Here is a 22,878-nt window from a genome sequence, read left to right as displayed (position 1 = left end):
ATCTTACGCCAATAATTATACAAAAATAGTAAAAATCTAAATATTTAACCAATATATTGAGTGATTTCAAAACGGAAGACTCTTCTATTGTTATTAGTGTACATTCATTTCAAGATTAACTGAAACCTCAAAGCTTTTTTGTCTGAAACGGCCTTGGATCAAATTCAAGTAAAAAGTCAAACCAACTGTGGATTCTGTTACTTATATAAGCAGTGTATGCCGTTTATGTGTTTTGTCGTTGTTAACGATGACCAATAAATGTTGACCCCTCGCTTTGTTTACCAACAACCCTGCTTCGTCCTATTCCCTTAGGATGGGGACGGGAGAGGGGGACCGATGAGGATGGTCATTGTGAGCTACAATTTACGCTGGGAGCATGCGCTATAAGATCCCACCGGCAGTCCACGGACACCGGTTGGTTGTTGCGAACGCATCCTACGTAACACGAGAAATATCAAATTTATATTTGTCAAATATCTCATAACTAATTTTTTTTCTATTAATTTCTAACTAAAAAATAACTAACTTAGTTACATTTCTTGTAATTGATTAATTTGATTTAGTACGCTTAGTGTCAATTTTAATTATTATTTTCCAGTGACAATATTTATTATAATAATGTATTTTGTTTTAATATTCGTTTATTAAATGCATTTGAAATAGGTCGTTGACCTGTTGCTTACAATTGTTGCTACGTAGGTGTAAGCCGTAGTGTGTACTATAGAAGTAAAATCGTATCTCAATTTGATTATTATTAATAATTGAATTTAAATTTATTAATAATAATAGATTTAAATCTTAGTTACACAAATAGCGGGTTCATTTTATATTTTAAGTGTATAAAATTGTTGGACTTTTATTATTATGAATCCCAGTTTAAATGACTGACGATCCGTCAAGATTAACACCGTTGATGACCTCAAAATGCAAAAGTCACGAAATGTGGGCAGCTATGACAAGATCTATTGAAATCCTCGTCGCATTCTTCGAATATTATGCACAAAGGTAAGAAATAATTATTTTAAATAACTAACATGACGTAATAATTTAAACAAAATGATTAAGACTATAAGCCAATATAGTAGATTCAGTAGAACATGTGAAAAACGCTCTTTATGTTTTGTACAGTACATACAGTACATACAGTACGTTTTTGGTCACCACATTCCATTAATAAATTCAGATTGGATGTCATAACGTTATACCATTATACAGACTTTCAGACTCATCTTTATGTGTACAGACACAAAATTTTTTATTTAATAAAAAAGCCAATAATACGAAGTTACGAAAACATTTTATCGTGAAAAAAAATTAAAAATGCATAGCATGTTTTTATGTTTCGGTACTTTTTCCTAAATTATTGTTTTTATTGTTATAGTTGGAATTAAAATTTATCGATATTGAGTTTTTACTGTCGTACCCAAAAACATATTGTTATTTTGTTTTTTCAAAGTGTTTCTGCAGTGAAAACGGTACGGTATACAAGAGTACATACTTCAGTTGTTCATGTGAGGATTACAAGGCAATTCGTAATATTGCTAGTAAGCGCTAGTTTGAACAAGGTCCTGGATTAATTTATATGACATTGGATGTTAGTGGTTACTTTATTTACGTCAACCACGCAGTACACAAGAATATTAACATTCAGTTTAGTTTAATCATGCCAATTTTAAGGTGACAACGTAATCGACTTTTGTATGGCCACTAAATTATAAGTTACCTCACTAAAATATTGTACAAAAGGTTATTATGGTATGGACATGTTATGCGACAAAACGATAGGGATATAAACCGGAAAGTGTTAAAATTGAATGTGGATGGCTACAAAGGTGGAGTAAGACCGAAGAAACTTTGGATGGATTGTATGAAAGAGTATATGCTTAAGAAAGGAGTGGATTCAGATATGACGGCTGATAGAGATGTATGGAAGAGCAGCACATACTGTGCCGACCCTCCGTAAGGGTTAACGGCAAGTGGATGATGACTAAAATGTGACTACAAAAACACAGTACTAACCTTTTGCCTCTTTATTGTCATCTTTCTAATGTTTGTTCGAAAACATATCTAGAAGTATTCAACCAATCTCTTTAGCATACGTGGAGTATAATCTAGAAGAACACAGGCTAATACTAAAGTTTATTTGTATTCGTACAGAATCCTGGGAAAATCAATTATAACATAACTATCTGAAATCACAATTTAATTTTGTTCTATAAAGATGCATTAAACGCATTAGCGAGATTTATTTAACACTAGACCTGAGTAAAACGATGGTGTTTGCTACATTTGACATTAGTATTGCTACATGTCGTCACTCACATTAAAAAAAAAAAAATAAGGACATAAATATAAGACTCAAATGTAGCCTTACAACGAAATCAATTAAGATTACTTACGAAGAATTTAACACTTCATAACTTAATCAAAAGATCATTTCACATTTTCCACTTGTTTGCTGATTAATATGAATTCTCACAAACTCGAGACACCTTGGGACGTTATAATTTAACTTTATTTCAAGTAACAATAGCTTCAGAGAAACAAGTAATTTAACTCACTCGACAACTAAGTAATTTCGTGTCATATTATTTTGAATTACAGCATTAAAGTTAGTAGAAACTTGTTAGTTATATTGCGATAGTAAATCGCATAAAATACGAGTATATTAAATATATGATACGTAACCTGGGTTTAAAAATATAATTAACGCGACTAAAAATGATGTCTACTTTCAATTTGGAAATGGTAAGATTTCTCTTCTATGCTTCCACTTTCAGTTTTCCCTTTTCAACAGTTTTATCTTCGCGTTTAAAGTAAGCATCCTATGCGTTCCAGACTATGTTCTACGTTCTATGTTCTGTGTCAAATTTCATCGAGACTTATTAACCCTTTTTGGAGATAAACGTAACAAATATCCGTTCCAACTTTCGCATTTATAATATAAAAATGATTGATATTAATATAAGAGTATAATAGATATATGTTTTCTTCAACAATTTATACTTCCTGTACCATGAAACGTGCTAGCGTGGTCGGGAGTACGACATTATGAAACTTTTCTCGTCTAATATAATTTGTATGATGTATATCTTCTTACATCGAAGTTTTCTGCCGACATCTAGTCATAAAGTAGGTTCAATGGATCGAAATAGTCGCGAGTTACGAAGTGTTATGATTCAGATAGTACAGGAACTTGGCAACGTGACTTGAATAGAGTTTCAGATGTTAATAAAATCATGACAAAGAATTTGGATTACTAAAGAACAATCGTGTGGTTTTGTTTTATCAAAATTGTTATACTTCGTTTCGATGGCTCATAAAATTAAAAATCTACCTTCGAAGACATTGAGGGAAATCTACTCTAAAATCTCTCAAACTATCTGTATTGAGTATCTACAAAAGTCTTTTATCTCTCCTTAATCGAATCCATTAAGAAGAAATTTAAAAGTCTGCATTTCTATCATAGAGTTCTTTTTAATTTAATAAATGTTTCTTCCATTGCTATAATAATTGAAATTGTTTCAATATTGTTTTAATTAAGATAATAAAAACGTTTATAGTAGACAGAACCTATCTGAAGCCTTTTTACTTATCATTAGAATTTCATAAGAAATGGTATTCTTGAAACTTTTTTAATATGAACGAAGCCGAGAAACAATTTAATTTAACGACAAATTCAATCGGCAATTGCAAGATGTCGCATGTTCCACGAGATATCGTACAGAAATCCCTCTTAAAATGATATTTAGTTAAGATATTAGTTTTAATGCATATTTGAAGTTGTTTTGTATAGAACATCTAATATTGATTTACGAACAAATCAAAATAATTCCGTGTAACCTTTTATTACATGTTTGCTAAGATAAAATGTTATATCCAATAAAAATCGAAAAAGGCGGTAAAACTTTTCTGTAAAAAAAATGTATTTAATACATGAAACAAAGTTATTCCGTATATTTCAGTGCTTAAATTATTTTACCGAAACGCGAATTAATGAACGTAAAGGTGATTCGCAGAAAATCACGATTATTCAAATATTGCTGTTCAAATTATATTTTCCAAAAGTGAAGATTATTACATACAGAATTTAAGAACAAACTAAGTTAATATGTAGTTCATAATTGTTTTGTTAACAAATTCTTAAATTAGTGAACTATTCACATAATGGGCATCGTTTGCAATTTCACCATTAAAAAGCGTCAGTGCTATTATTTTTTAAAAACGTATCAGTCGATTGCTTTTAACTTATTTATTGCCTCTTCCTTAATCTTTGTTACAAATTTACTTGTAGAATTTAACGGAAAACTAACCTTTGTTTACACGAAAACTTCCTTTAAAATTGAATCTTTGCCAAAAGTGTAGCGTCAACAAGACATTAAATTGCCAATGTAGCAAATTCATTTATTGGATTTAGAAGTGCTTCAACGGTTGCAATTGTTGTTGCAACGTCTTGCTTTGTTCAAGAAATCTTTCAGTGATCATAATTGTATTTTTTGACTAAAATACTTACCTACAAAGTTTTCAAACCAATTTTATATATTGTTTTTATACGACTATTCAATGATGATGGCAATAATTGAATTTGAACTTAGCTTCCTAACTAAACTTACTTTGTTCGGATCGAATTTAAGTTCTAACTTATTGATTATTCATAAAAAATTCAAGGAGCTGAAGTTATTGAATTTCTTTAATTAACGTTACTTTGAAAATTTATAACTTTTTTGCCAAGAAAATTCTATGGCTGCGTTATATTGTTAAAGTTTCCCATACATCTGAATACTGAATTCTATCGACGTAACCTTCTTGTAAAATCTTAAGGATTTGTTTTAAATAACTCAGTGAAACTCTTCAAGTATAGTTTCTATACAGTTTTGTTTTGACTTCGTTGAACTTAACTTCTCAACTTCATAGCTATGGCTTATCGTTAAGAACTGATTGCGTAAATGTTTCTTGATAGATTCGTTATAAAAATAATGCTATTTTGCGTCCTGTTTTTTTAGACTGACGTAAGCTTTAAGGTTTAAAATAATTAAAACATAATATCTATATAATAACTGTGAAGGAAAACATCGTGATGCAACCTGCACATACACTGCGAAGAAATTAACACAAATATATGTGTAGAACACAAATATATGTGTGAGGTCAAACCGCACTGGACCAGCATGGCTGACTATGGCCTAGTCACCCTAACACAGGGTAGACTCGGAGCCCTTTAGTGGGGACGTATTGTAAACTGGTGAAGCAATATTTAAAATTATTAATTGTATAACTTAAACAATTGCTTTTTGTGATATTCGAAGATTTATTAAATTCTGCAAACTTTTTGGTTCAATCTATACCCTTTTTTCAGCATATTTAAAGAGGAAAAGTTAAATTACATTGGAACGGTGCCAAGGAAAGGCTAAGGCGTCAACAAAACACTCCATTCTCACAACTTTTTCCAATAAATCGTCTATCGAATTGGCCTCCCTAGTTGACACTGATCGAGTTGCTTTTTATCTACCGCCTGCGGTTATTTAAATTTTAAAGTTCTTTCCAAACGATTCACAAAAGAAATTGTAAGTGAAACCATTTTACTCAACACTGTTGTACTGTTGCTTACCGTCATGGTAATGAAACATGACTATAGATGTTTATAAACAACATACTCGTAGCTATCAAATTACAACATTTGAGTTGTTCAGCACTCACAATTTCAATATTTTTAATCAAAACGCATGTTCTTAAAACATACGCGAATAATTCATCATCTTCTCCCCTTATCCTACTTCTGTAGGGTCAGCGCGAAAGATTTTCGTTCACTAGATGACTCTATTATTTATTATCTCAGTTACCACTTCCTTAAACATGTCACCTTACACGCAATCCGTTCATCTCTTTCTAGTACTACCTCTACCGGTGGAGATACCATACTCATAACTAACGTTCTCCTTGTAACATGCGATTCATCTCTTTTCTCTCCTTATTTTCTCTACTACTGGGGCTACTCTCAATGCCTTTATTGTATATGCGTATAGTTCTTAATCTATACATATAATAAAATTGGAGTGTCAGTTTGTAATATCAAAAGAAAAATTCCATATTTCGGGAAGATGGTGTATTTGCGTTGATAGTAACGAAAATCGCATTAAAAAAATATGTCTGTCTGTCCGCAAGCCGCGTTTGTTCGAGGTAACAGCTAGTTAAAAATAAATTAAAAACACTTTAGCCTTTTGATGTAATATTTTACATATTAAGGTTTTTAAATAAAAAATTTTGGATACAAAACGTTTATCGAAACCACAAATAGTGTCCAATCAGACATTTTGGCGATCGTCCAATCAAATCACTTTGAACGTGCTCGAAAGTTGCACGGATGAATAAAATACAGTTGCACGTATGCAATGAATATTTCACAATAACACGGACTTAATTAACTTTGTAATAAGGGATTTAATCTTTTTCCCTGATATTGGAAATTGGTTTTAAACGACAATTTTACAAATTGAATTTCCAGCTTTTGAGTTAAATGTTTAAAGATTAAATTAATTATTTTAAATATGTTTTTAAATGTTCCGAACATGCATCTCTACTAATATTATAAAGTGGAAAGATTAGTATTGTTGCAGTTTTATATGTATTGAAACAACTCAACAACTATTGAGCCGATTTAAAAAATTCTTTCGCCGTTATAATCTACGTTATCAGTGAGTAACATAGGCTATGTTTTTATTTATTTTACTCACGCGAACGAAGTCGCGAGCAACTGCTAGTGTTGTGTAAATTTTTTTAATTTCACATTTAGGGTTTGAGTGTAGATAAAATTATATTAAAACGCGTAAATACGCTTGGGGATTTTAAAAAAATGTATTATCCGACAGCGATCATAAATCCGCTATGTCCATGCCGGGGGAGACATTAATCAAACCGCTTCCATTTACCTGTTTTTTTGTTCAAAGCATTATCGATAAATTATTATACTTTCAATATATAAATTTAAGAAAACATTTAGAATAATTTTAGGAACAAACAGATTAGATTTTAACTATGTTTATGATTTTTATTTGTTAGACAGTATGGTTTGGGGGAAGGCTTATGATTTTGAATTTATTTATTCAAGATAAATAAGGAATGAAGAACATCAAACATAATCGAACAATATAAGTTGCATGATTACGAAATTTGGATTCTTTTTAGTGCCATTTTTTTAACATAAACCGAAATCATCGTTCTTCAATTCTCTAGTTTTAAAAGTAACTACTATTATACGTTCGCGTGGAATTAAAAACAAAATAAAAACATAGCCTATGTTATTCAATAGTTACGTAGCTTTTTAATGTCGTATTTTTTTTAAATCGGCCCAGTAGTTTTTGAGTTATTCCAATACATACAAAATTCCATAAACACAAACCTTTCTTCTTTATGTTACTCGTAATAGTCCCTTTATCTTTACCATCCTTTTCTTATAAGGAGAGGTTGGGAAGTGGAAGTGGATTTGACGGTGGAGCAGATGCATAGGAAGGGGAAATATCCTCTTTATGTCCGTCTTCTCCTTCGTCATATAAGGGTAGGCAACACATCTGCAATTGCGGATGTCTATGGGCAGCGGTCGCTTCGCCATTTTGGCGGCTTCTTGTGGTCGCTTGCTCGATTACCACCTTATATTATAAATATATATATATATATATATATATTGAAATGTAAAAGCTTTACACAACACTTGAACAGGATGCTGTTTCACAAAATACGTTTATATTTTACACATTAAACGTAATTTACCTTTCGCTTTACCCTTATCATAATTGAGGTTGCCTTTATGTATTAAAGCATTTACATGTTAAATGTTGGGTCGCATTTCAAATCTATGTATATACAACAAATTATTTCACAATAAACGTTCTCTTACTAAAAGCATGCGTACTCCTGAAACTAAACTATCGCTTAACTGTCTATAGTTTGTCTAAATAAGATAGATTAGTTTGATAAATGACGCATATGAAACATCGAATTCAATTTTTATGAAGGCTAATGCCATACTTAATAGACAGGTATCGTAGTGACGAAACAAACACGCAGCGAACAATTATGAAGTATCGATATTCGGTTTAAATAATTATCGAACTAAAATTATTATTTTCTTATTAACTAATTTAGAGGACAATTCTAGTATTGATTATAGTGTAGAGAATTTAGCGATGACAGAAATAATAGCGAAATCCAATTCGATTACATACGGCTGTAGTAGAAATAAACATTTATTAAATCTCGTAAATTGTTATGGTTATTATTAATTTGAGAAAACAGTGTTTTTCTTCATAATTTATAACTATAAATCTATCGATTCCAACTTCTATATGAATAAAAATCGAAAATCGATAAGATTCATGAATGATTTTACATAACCCATCCATACTAAATTTGAAATGAATTGTCAAACTAATCTAAATTATTTAGACACAGTATATCTCGCTTTGATTCCTATAAGCTTATATGGAGGTGCGCACACTACTCAATTTTATATTTGTGTAAGTAAAGAGTTGAATTGGCTGCGAAACAATTGACAATCGCACTATTGTTGTGCGATAGTTTTGTCAAAAGTGTGCGCCCGCTTTAAAGTAAGCATCAGTATCAATTAGTTTCTCTTTGTATGTGACAATTATTCAAATAGAATAATTATTTCATTCATGTTAATACAAACTTATAAAATTCCTTATTTCTATTTAAATAAAATTTCTATTAAATTTTCTTTAATGTAGAAACCAAATTATTCTTCTATATTAGTAGCCGTTTGTAATATTTCTTTGTTAGTAATAATAACTAATGAAAAGGCTTGAACACTCGTAACATGTTATGATTTATAGGACGAAATAACATTTATAAATCTCGGCGCAAATGTACGCAAAAGGTTACAATTTCTATAATAACAAGGACACGAGCTTACTTCAACTGTTTCTGTGATATAATAAAGAGAATATTTTATGTCTTTGAAGTTGTTTTCCGTCGCAACAATACCGGCCAGTGGTAATAAACGTGGCCACCCTACTTTTTATTGTATCGAGTACCATTTGACACGCAATCATATTTTAAGGACGTCGTAAAAGGTGAATTGACCGCGCAATTCTCTAATTCCCCTTAACTTTATTAGGCCTCGATTTTTTTTTAATTCTGACTAATTCGATATATATTTGATACCTGATTTTTAACAAGTTATCGTTATATTTTATCGGCATTTAATATGCACAATTTTACTTAATTACTTAAGAGAGATTTAAAAATGTCTAAGCTCTAAATACAATTCAATTATTAACGGAAACATGGTTTACAATTTACGTATATTTCATGCATTATTTCTATAAATTATTACACGAATAAGTTAACCAATAATAACAAAGCCACGTTCAAACAAACGCCTGATAAACTTCTTGAGTTCCACATTGTTTCGAACGTGTAAAGTTAACATTGGCAATATTTTACCTTTTATCTGTATACTTAGGGCTTATTTAATACTAGCTGTTCCCATGCGACTTCATCATCATAAAATTTAAAAAAAATCATTTTATTGTTCACATTTGTCAAATTATCAATTGCAAAAGAAGTGTGTGTTTACGCTTTATTATAATACACACGTTTACGCTTTGTTTTAATATAGATACAAGAAAATATCTCCCTTTTAATTTATCCATCTTATCTCTTTTTTAATACATAACCTAAAAAGAGATTCTTTTGTTTCGTATATAACCTAACTGTAAAACGTTGTAAAGAATTGAAGATCGATGATGATAATTGTAATCTCTAGATATTAGTTGATATTTTAAAGTCTTTAAGCGACTAGACTTAGAAATGGGAATCCTCGATGTTATCGCCCTTATCTGATCTAGCCATAATGTATGGCCATATTGTAGCCATGTTGTAGAATAAATAGATATTTGCAGTGTTGGCGGAGTTTATAAAAATATGTATTTCGCCTGCGACTCCGTCCGTGTTAAATTAAAAAAATAAAAGACAATATAGCTGATGTGTTCTTCTAGATTATCCTCTACATTTATGTCAAATTTTATCAGGATTTTCATATTACATTTGAAACATAAATGTTTAATCTAACATTCGACGTAATAACATTCATTTAACTGTACAAAGTTATTCTATAGCGGTATGCGATGTAACGACCGTGTGCCACATTCTGAACTACCCGACTATCGATTGGATGATTTCATCGGGAAAGCGGGAAGGGAAGGTGGGAACAAATTATCGCCCTAGTTAACAAGAACTATCACAGACATATCTATTTATGTCTTGATTCTGCATACGTATAATCTAGTCTTGTTAAGTACGTATAAAGCTTGCGTGCAGTTTCTGAATGGTCGATTAATTTATTTACGACGTAAAGTTTTGTTTGTATAAAATGAAAAAAAAAACGAAAAAAGCGTAATTTACAAAACATGTCAATATAAAAATGAAATAAAAAATTCTTGGCCAAAAGGAGAAGGCTCAGCTGATGCGGTCTCCAGCTTGTCAAAGAAGGTCACCCTGGTTTTCAGCCTCTTCTTATCTTTTTACATACTTTCTCTGTTATATAAATACTTACGACGAAATAAATAACGAATCTTAAACACTTTTTAAGCATCGCTTACAATCTGATTTGTCAAAATTTGTAAAAAAAGTGGAGTTAAACCGTAACTTTATCATCTAAGACACTGTTACATATTTAAATAACTTTCAAGGCTACTTAGTCTCGAAGTCTTTACGCAATAAAATCTCATACTGATTAGCAGGCAAGCGACGCCGACATGTCATATTTTATTGCGTATGTCGTCTAGATTTTTACATGGTAACAAATTTTTTTAAATAGTGATTACCAAATAACCAATTACTGTAATTAAATCGTTGACGTTGCTTTATTTGCATATCTCGTCAACGCCCTCTTGCGGTACAAAAGACAAATAGAGCACCTCGATTATTTTCTCTTCATTTTGTTTTTCGACTCGGTGCCTCATAAATTTTGTCGTGTCTCTACCATGGGAATAATTAATCACACAATGTTTTGACTGTGCTTTGTTTACTACTGAAAAGCTATGATGACAAACGGAACATGTCTAAATGCCGGGTTTTTAAGTTTCCAATTATTTTATAATTACCTTTGTATTTATTAGTGTTACGTTGACCTAAGTTCAAACGGAATGAAACTTAGTTTAGTTCGGAAACGAATTTCACGAATTTCACGTTATCAAATCAAAACACTATCGAATGGTTAAATGTAGCTGGGAAACCGGCTATAAGACAGTATACTCAACGGTAATGTGAAGTAACGATTGTTATCAAGTGATATGCTAAGCAAGAGTGAAGTTTCAAGCTAAAAGTTTAAATTACTTTACAAGGGTGCTTAGCTCGATATGTTTACTTGTTCATCGCGTCCTTATCTTTCTAAGTAACCTCAAAGTTACTTGTACTCTTTGCCCATCCTTCACTTGATAAATGAGTGTACAAGCCAAGCCGACTTGTGTAATTTAATTTAAGTTTAGCATTTTACTTGACAAGTGACATTTAGTTTCTTAGTGCTTATCCTTGACTAGAACTAGCGGACCTTATATAAGTGTTCTTTTTAAACGATGTATTTTATTATATAAAAAATAAAAAATTCTTGAATATTATCGGAAATTATAAGTATCATATTTTAATTAATAAAAAAAAATTGATTTTACAAAATTTGTTTTAAATTAAGTATTCCAAATTCGTCTATTTTTTAATTAACATTTTACATCTTATATAAAAAGAATTAGGTGATAATACGAAACAAAAAGATAAAGAATCTAAATTCCTAATCCAAGTTAACAAGCACATGCAAAGTGTAAAGAAATTGGTTTAATATAACGTTTATAGCTCAGACTTTTCCCATCGTTCTTTGTAACAATATAGTCCAGTCACTCTGTTAATCTTCAGAGTTGTAACGACTTCAAGTTTTCGACATTAAAACTAGATCAGAATTACTGGCAATAAATCTTATCCCTAATGTTATTCCGCTTAGGCTCGACCACTGGTCCCTTATATAACCCGGCTATAAATTAACAATTATTTTAGAATAGCTATTGTCCGTGATTCCATCCGTGTGGGATTTAAAAAAACTAGTGAAGTAATCTATGTTCTTAAAGAGTATACTCTATGCCAATTTTTATGGAGATACGTTCAACTCTTTAGATACAACCTAATAAACATTCGTGCAAAAATAGAAAATTTCCCATTCATTACTGAAAAAATATATTTAGAAGAGTTAACGACTAGCTGGCGCTCGTGACTCCGTCTGCACATAATATGCGTTATTCTTTAAATGACTGTTCCAAGTTTTATTCGGCATTTTTACGTTAAATACTCGTACGTACATCCAAACTTTCGCAATTATACATATGAGTACAATTATAACTATACAAATAAAATGACAAAAGCGTTAAAACCCTTTTCGAGTTCTAATACTTTTTTTAATATCCAAGTAACTAACTACATAATTATGTTTTAAATGTTGTGTTAATAATTCAATACGTTGCATATTTTATGTGTACTATTGCAAGTTGTGTCGCACGAATGGCTTTTCCCATCATTACGTGAACACGCGAACGTTTCAACTGCCAACATTTGTTTTACATAATACTCGCGGTTGAATCAATGTTTTTTTAAGTAAAATAATGTATTATATGTTATGTAAATATAACCTGAATTTTACTCGAAAACATATCTATAAAGAGGAAAGATTTGTGTTTTTATATTTTTGTATGTATTCAATTCACGGAAAAACTTCTGGGAAGATCTTAAAAATTCCTTTACCACTAGCTTTCGCCCGCGACTCCGTCCGCGTGTAATTAAAATCACAGAAGTAGCCTATTTGTTCTTCCAGACTATCCTCTACATCTGTACCAAATTCATCGAAATCCGTTCAGCCGTTTAGGCTACAAACTCTAACAAACATCCATCCATCCATCCATCTAAACCTAAACATTCGCATTTAAAAAGGTAATTTAGTGAGTAACTTAGGCTATTTGGTATTAATTGCCAATTTAAGCGGGCGAAGTCTTGAGCAACAGCTAGTTTAAAATAGTATAAAAAACTGCATTACCATCCCAGTTACTTTTAAAATGCATTTCAAATATATCAGAATACATTTTAAAGAACGTGCATATGAATTGTATAGCCTCATTTTTTTTTCCTGCAACGAAATGTACTATCCAGTATACTTCGAGCAGTCTCGTTCCATTAAGATACTATTTTACGATGTTCACTGTGGCAATTAAAATTATAATTCTTCATCTGGCGCCACGGCGGGCCGAAATGTGCCCCCAATGATAATTCTATCAGTGCGTGACAGGTCTCTCTAGACTTACCAGCACTAGCATAGATAAAATTGCTATAACTTTATGGAAACAGAATGTAAAGCAATGTATACACCCGAAATACTCGTTTCGTACTAGCAATAGACACATAGTTTGCGTCCTCCGCTAGTATTAAGTAGCGCGTCAGGCCGATATCGGCCGGTTACGCATTGAACGTGTTAAACCAAGGAAAAGTATAAAGTCGCCTGTTCTAAACTCTTTAAATTCTTAACGTTAAGCTGAAGTAGCATTGCCACGGTAGTAAAAATCGATTCACCCTCAGTTCGATAATTTAATTTATAGATAAATCCGACTGGTCCGGACTCCGCGGCGAGCCGTGTGATTTGAATACATTACCAACCTTCCGAGTACTTCCTGCAGTTAATGGAAAAAGGCATTTCATTCGGATATCCTATATTACCTTTTCAACGATTACCTGAAAAGTAAAATCATTAACCACTCCAATTTATTGAAATAGATTTTTACCTAAATTGTATTAAAATACTGCTGATACTTGAGACTTCAACGCGGAATTAAATAAAACCTTAGTAACTAGTCTAGGTTTTTATTGATTTTTAGAGATATGTAATTACAAACATTCACACATCTTAACAGTTACATTTAAAATTATAGTATTATGTACGATTTCCAACTACAATTATAGTATAAAGCATATGTCAATTAAATACGACAAACTCTCAAAAAAAGAGGTCATATCTTGACTTTTCTTGGCATGGTCATTACTTTGTTCCCAACTAAAATATTCAATGTACAAAAATCTAATAACATAGTAATAAAAATATACATTTATCTTTTCTTAAAACGGAACATATTTCATTAGCAACTTGTGACGATGTTGAAAAAGCAACTATACATTAGCCAATTGGCAATAGCTTAATGGCTTACGGTCACGGACTGCGAAATTTAATGCTATAGAGTCAGATACATTTATACTAATTTATTATTACCATCAACTGCTACGTTTAACAAGTAGCTTAGTAAGACAGATATGTTAGTAGCAGTATAATGTAGTTTTTATAACAACTTATACATATATTTGTCGGAGTGACCAGCGGTTTGTAGAATTCAATTGCGAATACAGATGATATAAACATTCACCGATCCGTCCGATGCATATTCAGACAGTACTTAAAATTATTAGTTGCCAGTTACTTTTATCGTTTAAAATTTAAAAATCTTTTCACCTCGTTATATTAATGATACGAATAAATTACATTATCAACGATATACAATAACATAAAGTTTTTATAATAAATGAAGCCGCACGGGAATGGCTAGTATTTAAATAAAGTCTCTTAACGTTATTTCTCACCGTTAACGTCGCGCATAAACTCCCTTATCATAGAATAGCAAAAGCAACGTAACGTCAACATTATTTTAGTCTATCGGCTGCAACTAACGATTGTAAAGGTTTCAAACGACTGCCCTCGTGGCACACACAGATAAAACCTCGGTTGATGCACGCAGAAGAGTACTGTTTAATAGTACCGAACATAATGGATTCTGATCTTAGACCGGAAAGAATAATATAAACAACAGGATGATGGAGGATGTACTAGTACTTACCGGTTCGATGCCCGCCTCAACCCCTGCAAGTGTCTGGTCTCTGTCGGTGTCAATCGAGTCAAGTCTATTCTGTCAACTCTAAAGGCGCCAGCCGTGTGCACTGTTATTGTTCCAAACGCGAAACCGAAATTTAACGCGACCCCGTTAGCTAACAAAAATGACACATCCGTTGTGATTCGCAATGTTTTCGGCAACCACTTCTAATAACCTTTAAACTCGCACTTTTCTAACAGACCGACTCGCTTGGCTGCGTGCATATTCTCAGCCCGCGCCCGTCCGAACCGGAGAGGAGATTCGAATCTACCCTCCTTTGCAGGCAAATAAAAATATCCGCAATAAGACGAGCAGCGGAATTTAAACTTTATGTTTTATCAGTACCGAACAGTAACTATGTGTTCAAACAGTAGCCGTACTGTATCATTTACTGCTCTGCATCATTTGTTCCCTAGTGTGAATTACTACAGTTACGTAAAGCATGTCGCTGTTTGAGTTTCAAATTTACATAATATTTACTTATTACAAATATTTCAACGTTGTTTTATTTATGATCAATATCTTATTTATTGGTAATGTAATTGAGTATTTAAAATAATTTAATTTTTTAATTTGTACAAATCATCTGCACAAAATGAATACGACATTGTCTACACTAACTAAACTAAAGTTTTTGAAATGAGTTTTAGCTACCATATAAGCGTTAATACATTTCATTTGTTTGCTGTAATTTCTGTTTTTTAATTTTGTCTAATTGGCAATTATTACATCCTTTAAAATGTAATAGTCATATAAAACATCCATATAGTTTAAGCCATTGCTATTTATTGAAAATGGTTACAATTTAATAAATCTATAAATACATTGTAAGAATAATTCCTAACCAAAGAGATTAAAAAATGTAGAATAGGCATCCGATTGTAAAAGTCACAAACAAATAATTCAAACACTAAGTAGCGTCTCCTTATATGAAATATGAAATTAAGATATTATCGTACAAAGAAGTTACCGGTGAAAAAAATGTTGTTTCTTATGTGTATTCTATACGTTTCTTAAATGTTTTTATTCCTAACCCAAAAAAATATCATGTCGCTTATCTGACTACTTTCACAAAATGTTTTACGATCGAATCACATAAATAAGGCATCATTCGTATGCATTGAATATAAATATGGTTTTCGTCTAAAATAACTAAAATATTTTTCAGATTCTTTAAGATGGAATTGTATTTTTACCCGGGGTTATTGCTCTTTGTCATTTTCTATTAAGAAGCCACAAATAATCAGCCCTCAATTTGGACGTAAATAAATAAAACAAAAAGGAATTTGTATAATTAAATACATTGTGAATTTAAAAAATGTATTGTCGTACATCGAAAATTTTTAATGATTTTAAACTTATTTTTACTTCTAGCTGATTTCATAAATGGTAGTGTTTAGATGGATGGATGGATATTTGTTATCTCCAAGACGGCTTAGCGATAAAATTTGGTACAAATGTAGAACATGTTCTGAAAGAGTACATAGTTTTTTAAAAGTTTAATTACGTGCGAACGTAGTCGCGAGTTGTAGCTGGTAATAGTTTTTTTAGGTACCATAGTAAAGTTATTATTAGATTAACCCATTTAAGCATACACAGTATATCGATTAAACGCAATCAGGCAATCCTGTGGTAAGAGTCAAGTCAGAGGAATTTCATAACCTGCCCTAATCTATCAGCGTGGAATGTCTCGATTCATAGCGACGGTTAATTACAATTCCAATAGTCAATTGGATTTGCAATTATGCTGTAAAGTTTGACTTCAAATATCATTTGTGTTGTCTTTTGTTTCCCGTGTTTTGTTTTAATAGAATCGCTTAATCTTCACTTATTTAGGGTCGACATGTTAGTTTTTCATTTTTTAAATCGATCTATCTTTGTTTTTCTTGTTACACACTTCAAATTGAGTTATCTTTTATGACATCCTTTCTGTTTTTTGGCATTTGTCTGCAGTTTAGAATTATTTAAATTGTTTTTTCTTTCTTTACTGTCCAATGTTTCAATCATATATTAATTTTATTTCGTAAAGAAATATTGACGGAACGCTTTACGGAATATGAACAGATCAAATTACTGATATAATTAACTGTGTCACTAACTCAATCTAGTCTCCCTAACTCAGTTAGCAACGGATATCACACTCCTGGGGGCAATTTCCGCTCGAAATAACTTTGAACCGTCCTACTAGAAATTTTGAAAATCGAATGTTGATGTTTAAAAATATTTTATTTCAATGTTTGCATCGTTGGATAAAGTGCTTTTATCAAAGAAATATTTATTTACAACACAGATAAGTTAAATTTCTTCAAAATTATATCTTACTAAACTTACCTTACTTATATTATAAATACGAAAGTTTAGATGGATGGATGTTTGTTAGAGTTTGTAGCCTAAACGTCTTAACAGATCTCGATAAAATTTGGCATAGACGCAGAGGAAAATCTAGATGAACATGGAGGTTAGTCACTTTTGTTGTTTTTAATTCCACGAGGACGTAGTCGCGGGCGAAAGCTAGTCTCAATATAAATGACTAGCTGTTCCCGTGCGGCTTAATCCGCATGTAATGATAAAAAAAAATGTTTACATTTGTCAAATTCTTAATCGCCAATGTCAAAATTACAGTGTGTGTTTACGCTTTATTATAATAGTACAGATAAATAACGTTTATTCAAATATAAAAAGTCAGTTCAAAATAAAAATAATGAAAGGACAGTTTCGTCACGGTTCATTACATTTTATACAAAGTTAAAACAAAATGTGCTCTGGAAAGCTTTTATCAGTAACCTTGTGAAAGGCAATATTGAGAAAAATAAATTATATCGAAGCGACATTTCTTAAATTTAATTCACAGCGTCGAACTCGACGTTTCCGAGGGAAACCACGTTTCTTTTTAACGTCAAGCATTAAATTAAAAATGTTCTCCGCGATATTGTCGATATTTTCAGTTATTAAACATTTTGTAATATTACTTTTAAATAATGTTATTTAACTATTGTGTTTAATATTAGTGGCGCCTGGTCTACATATGAATCTTTTTTTTTTGATGCCAAGTCTATGTAGTATACGAATATTAAAAAGATTCCTTTCAATAACTTTTAACCGCAACCACTTAACTCTAATTTTTCAATTCGCCATCACGGATATATAGAAATGCACACCGGATTTTTACATTTTATTTTGTATTTGAAAATAGTAAAAAAAAAGTACGCAAAATTTAAAATCCGCATTCGTTGTAGTTTTTAAAAGTAAATTTCGAGCGTCGCTAACCCAACTAGAAAGCAGAGAGTCGACACTCACCAATTTAACAAGACCTCTGGACCGTGTATTTTCAAATTAATAAATTGAGAGTAGGACTCGTTCGTCTATGCTCTCTACAACTTTCATAACTTTTTATGATGTTTTTAATGCAGATATAACAGAAAAAATATTAAAATGAATGTAAAAATATGATCGAATAAATATTATTTTGTTCGTATCTTCGCTAGTATTGGTCCCATTAATTTATCGTCATAGACTAACAAAAACATAGATTACTTTACAAACAGTAAATCTATTCGAAGTCAATATGAAGATGGATATTTTTCACTTTTCATTTTTTCATGATTTCTTTATAACTAAGGCACAACCTCGCGCTCCTATATTGCATGGTATAGTGTGAAAAAAAAGGTTTTAATAACGAAAACATTGTATTAAAATCATATTTTTTTAATGCGAAAGTTTAGATGGATGGATAGATGTTTTGATAATGTGTACCCTATACGGCTGAACGGATTTTAATGAAATTTGTTATAGATGTATAGGATATTCTGGAAGAACACATAGGCACTTTTGTTTTTTTATAATTCCACGTAGACGATGTCGCAGGAGAAAGCTAGTACTTTATAATATCGCGAGATTCAAGTTCTGTCATAAATCTCGAAGTGCTTACAAAATTTATTTACAATAGGACAAATAAAGTACCTCATTATTTGACGTATTTCATATTTTTAAAATGAAAAATAAATTGTTCAGTGAAGCGTTCATTGAGATACTGGCAGACAATAATATGAAAAGACGCCACGACCAAATTATTTGCATTTTGATTATCATTGTTAAAGAAATTTTGGTTGTACGAGTATTTAGAGATATTTTCACAAACATAAAAAATTATAGAATGTTGTTGGATTTCGTATTGGTTATTATAATTTTAAGATTTACTAATCATGAATTTTTGTGTATTCTTGAGTCGCAGTATAAAAACGTGCGTTTCGTCAAAAAAAAATGATAAGTATCTTGTTTTTTTAATCTCGCCAACATTATAAATACGAAAGTTTAGATAGATGGATTTTTGTTAGAGTTTGTAGCCTAAAATGCTGAACGAATGTCGATGAAATTTGGCGCAGATCTAGAGGATAGACTGGAAGACCCCATAGGCTACTTTACTTTTGTTTTTTTTTTAACTCTAGTGGCGGCTTAAAGTTAGTCTGACGTAAAGTCGATATTTTTTGCCCACTTTAATGGTGATATTTTAACATGTTGGTGCCAAATTCGATGTTGAATTACCAGGCCGTCATAAATTTAGACGTCACAAAATGTGTCAATGTGTCTTTTATATAACGCGCTTGAATATCTGTGGATGAATAATTACGCTCATTATGCACGCGCGATGGCTTTGTGGGCACATGCCTGTCTGCGACAGCGTTTCCGTCTGACTGCACATTTGACGTCCAACGACATACGAGCCCCAGTTAACATTTACGCAGTTTTCTTGATCGTTGATTATTTTATCGTTTAAAATATTATTTACTAGATTGTATGTTAATGTTAGTTACTAGATTTTGCATGTGACCATGTTCGCGTGGTATTACAAAAACAAAAGTAAGGGCCTACGTCTTCTTCCAGGCTACATCTACCCCAAATTTTATCCAGATCGGTTCAGTAGTTTAAGTTACAAACTCTAACAAACATCAATCCATCCATCTGAACTTTTGCATTTATAAACTGAATGTTATTCAAAATTAAGTTATTTAACAAATTAAACAGAATTTAAAGTATTAATCATTTTATATTCATTTTAGGCAACTCTATCTCATCGAATTCCTTATTAGACGAAGCTACGCTTCTTGAGTTTGACAAATTGAAATAAATCACATCTTTGTTCCCCTGCGTTGAACGTTATGTATCACACAGGTGTTTTACGACTACGGCCATTAAATATGTCCTCTCTGTATTCTTAAAATTACAATAACTCTACCTTTAAAAGTAACTTCGATATTCTTTTGTTTTACTTATATGTAGGCCAAGCTTTCACGGATATATGATTTTTCCTAATCTACGAACGTATATGTTATGTGACTTTTATAAATCCATATAACTTTATTTACTTAATATAATATGTAGTGTAATATTAACTAAATATAATAATTACTAATAAAATGTTAAATTAAATGATAATTTCACATTTAAAACAACAAATAATGAGTAATTTGTGCATTCGTTATTTACATATTTTTCAGTACACATCTTCATATTCTTCTTCATTTTAGATGGGAAATTGTTATTTCGGGACGAACATATAACAGTAGAGGTTCAACATATAAATCAGCCTTAACTATGCTATGTTTTGTGAGAACTAACAATGTTGTCCCTGACAAATAAACAATGGGATTGTGTCCCCCAAGGGTCCCAGCGTAGAGGCTTTTTGTGAACAGTGACGTCATTTATCATGCTTTCCGATTGTGCAACGTCTTTAGCAAAATATATGACGGAATGAGGGCTAGATATATTAACCCGGTGGCGGACAATTTATTGATGAATTAAATAACACTGACTTTTTTTACATCAAATAAATCAATATTGATTAACAACTACCTGTCGCTCACGACTTTGTCTGCGTTAAATTAAAAAATTGTAACAACAGTCTGTGTTACTCAAAGATAAATGACCTTTCTAACGGTGAAAGAATTTAAAATCTGTCCATTAGTTTTAGTTATTTCAATACATACAAAAATACTAATATTTCCTTTTTGTCCTATTAGCATAGATAATTAACTAGCTGTTGCTTGCGACTTTGCCAGTGTAAAATAAGGAAATAGTAAAAACATAGCCCAGTGACAACATAGCTTTTTAATAGTGCAGGAGTTTTTAAATATGTCCAGTATTTTTCGAGTTATTTCAATACATACAAATATCACAAAATAAAAATCTTTCATCTTTATAACATGAGCATTGTAGTATAGAAATACATATGTCTCCAAAATATTGATATTTTAGTAATGTTTTCTCTTTTATCTTTATGTGCTATTTTCTCTCGATTCAATTAAATCTATGCAGCTATTTACGCACGGTGCGTTATAGGATCCCCGCCGTGTTTTCCGCCTGCCCTAGCAAGAGGTGTCGCCAACAGACGTTCGTCGCCTGACCTTTTATCGGGACAATTTATTCCATTTATAGAATTTTATCAAGCCAGAAGTTCTATTGAATTGCTTGACAAGATTGGATAGAAACTGTAATTTTAATTACTATTAGCTGTTGTTATTGACTTCGCTTGCGTGAAATTAAAAAGCCTATTTTACTCACAGATAAATTACCTTTCTAACAGTAAAATAATTTATTAAATCTGCCCAGTAGTTTGAGTTATTTTAAACAATAATACAAATCTTTTCTCTTCATAACATTAGTATAGATATAAATTAAGACGCGTTTCTTGTAATATACGCTAACTGTTAATGTATCATTTGATTGTATCGATAAGAGAAACATTCTTTCTTAACTAAAAAATACTTAATTTTGAATTAACAATTGAAAGTCATCATCTTGAAAGTTCATACGTAGGGTCGTCACAGTATCAGATATTCTTTCAGACATCTCTATCATAGCTGTATTCACTCCCTTCTTACGCAAATCCTCTATCGCACAATCCATCCATAGTTTCTCCACCCTTTCTCTACATTTTAAGCCAGTTAACAATCGAGTAAAATCTTTTTGTACTTTACGTTTATAAGTAATTTTATACATTTGAAAAAAGAGTTCAATTAACATGAACATTACGTGTTGAGGTAACATTTATAATTTTAATTGCTTATTCTTGTTAAACTCGACGGGACTGCTTTAATTTTAAAATAGTGTTATAATAGGGAGGTTTAAATGTAATCTTACGATTTAATTAATAAGGCATTTAGCTCGCAAGTTTATAATTATTGCAATTATATAAGAGCCGTTTTGTCTTTTGTAGGCTAAGGTGCTTTTAACTGTGTTTTGTTAAGTTAAATCAAAAAAATAAAAATTAATTCATTAATCTTATGAATGAAAGTATTTTCTCAACTGCAACGCATTAATGTTTAAAATTGGAACGAAATGCATTATTGCAGCATTGAAGACTATTAAATAAGACAGTAGGTCTTAGAAAAAATAGGGCAGTTTTAACTCATTTATTACCAAACACTTTTTAACATGTTTTGATGAAAATTTTCTTTAACGTTTCACGTCTTTTAAACAAATTGATAGGAATATTAAATAACTTTGTCATTGAACATTTAAATTAACAGTTTGAAATGTATATGTAATTTCCAGTCTTTTTAACAAACAACAATCAATCCATACTTGTCTTATAAAGAGGGAAGATTTGGAGTTTTGGATTTTTATATATTGCAATAGCTCAAAAACTTCTGGGCCTATTTCAAAAAATATTACACAATTAAAAAACCACGTCATCAATAAGTAATATAGGCCCTATTTTTATTATTTTTATAATTTCACGCAGACGACGTCGCGAGCAACAGCTAGTATTGCATATAGATAGACATAATATACGTTTAACATATTTACATGTATGTACAGTATACCGTTCGTGATTAGACTCCGCTACAGACTGTCACTCCGGTACAGACTGTTCACTCCGCTACAGACTGTTGAGGTGAACGGACGTGTCCACTCACCG

The 22,878-nt window shown here is 31.3% G+C and overlaps 1 protein-coding gene across 3 annotated transcripts in view; it reads left to right on the top strand.

Annotated features, from left to right (window-relative positions):
- The window catches only part of LOC106107203 (synaptotagmin-7), a 163,936-nt gene that overhangs the window by 88,878 nt on the left and 52,180 nt on the right, over nucleotides 1–22,878 (top strand). For 2 of the 3 annotated variants that reach the window (XM_013287954.1, XM_013287955.1), the window contains exon 1: nucleotides 421–1,005. The exons of the other annotated variant lie outside the window; for it this stretch is intronic. In XM_013287954.1, the coding sequence (XP_013143408.1) occupies nucleotides 881–1,005 (125 nt within the window). In that variant the 5' untranslated portion in view covers nucleotides 421–880. Of the gene's footprint in view, nucleotides 1–420; nucleotides 1,006–22,878 lie in introns of those variants that run through there. 3 annotated transcript variants of the gene reach the window in all.

The sequence above is a fragment of the Papilio polytes genome, unplaced genomic scaffold, assembly GCF_000836215.1.
Source record: "Papilio polytes unplaced genomic scaffold, Ppol_1.0 DF822067.1, whole genome shotgun sequence".
NCBI classification, from domain to species: domain Eukaryota; kingdom Metazoa; phylum Arthropoda; class Insecta; order Lepidoptera; family Papilionidae; genus Papilio; species Papilio polytes.
The sequence above is the reverse complement of the archived record's forward strand: the minus strand, read 5'-3'. Positions and strand labels throughout refer to the sequence as shown.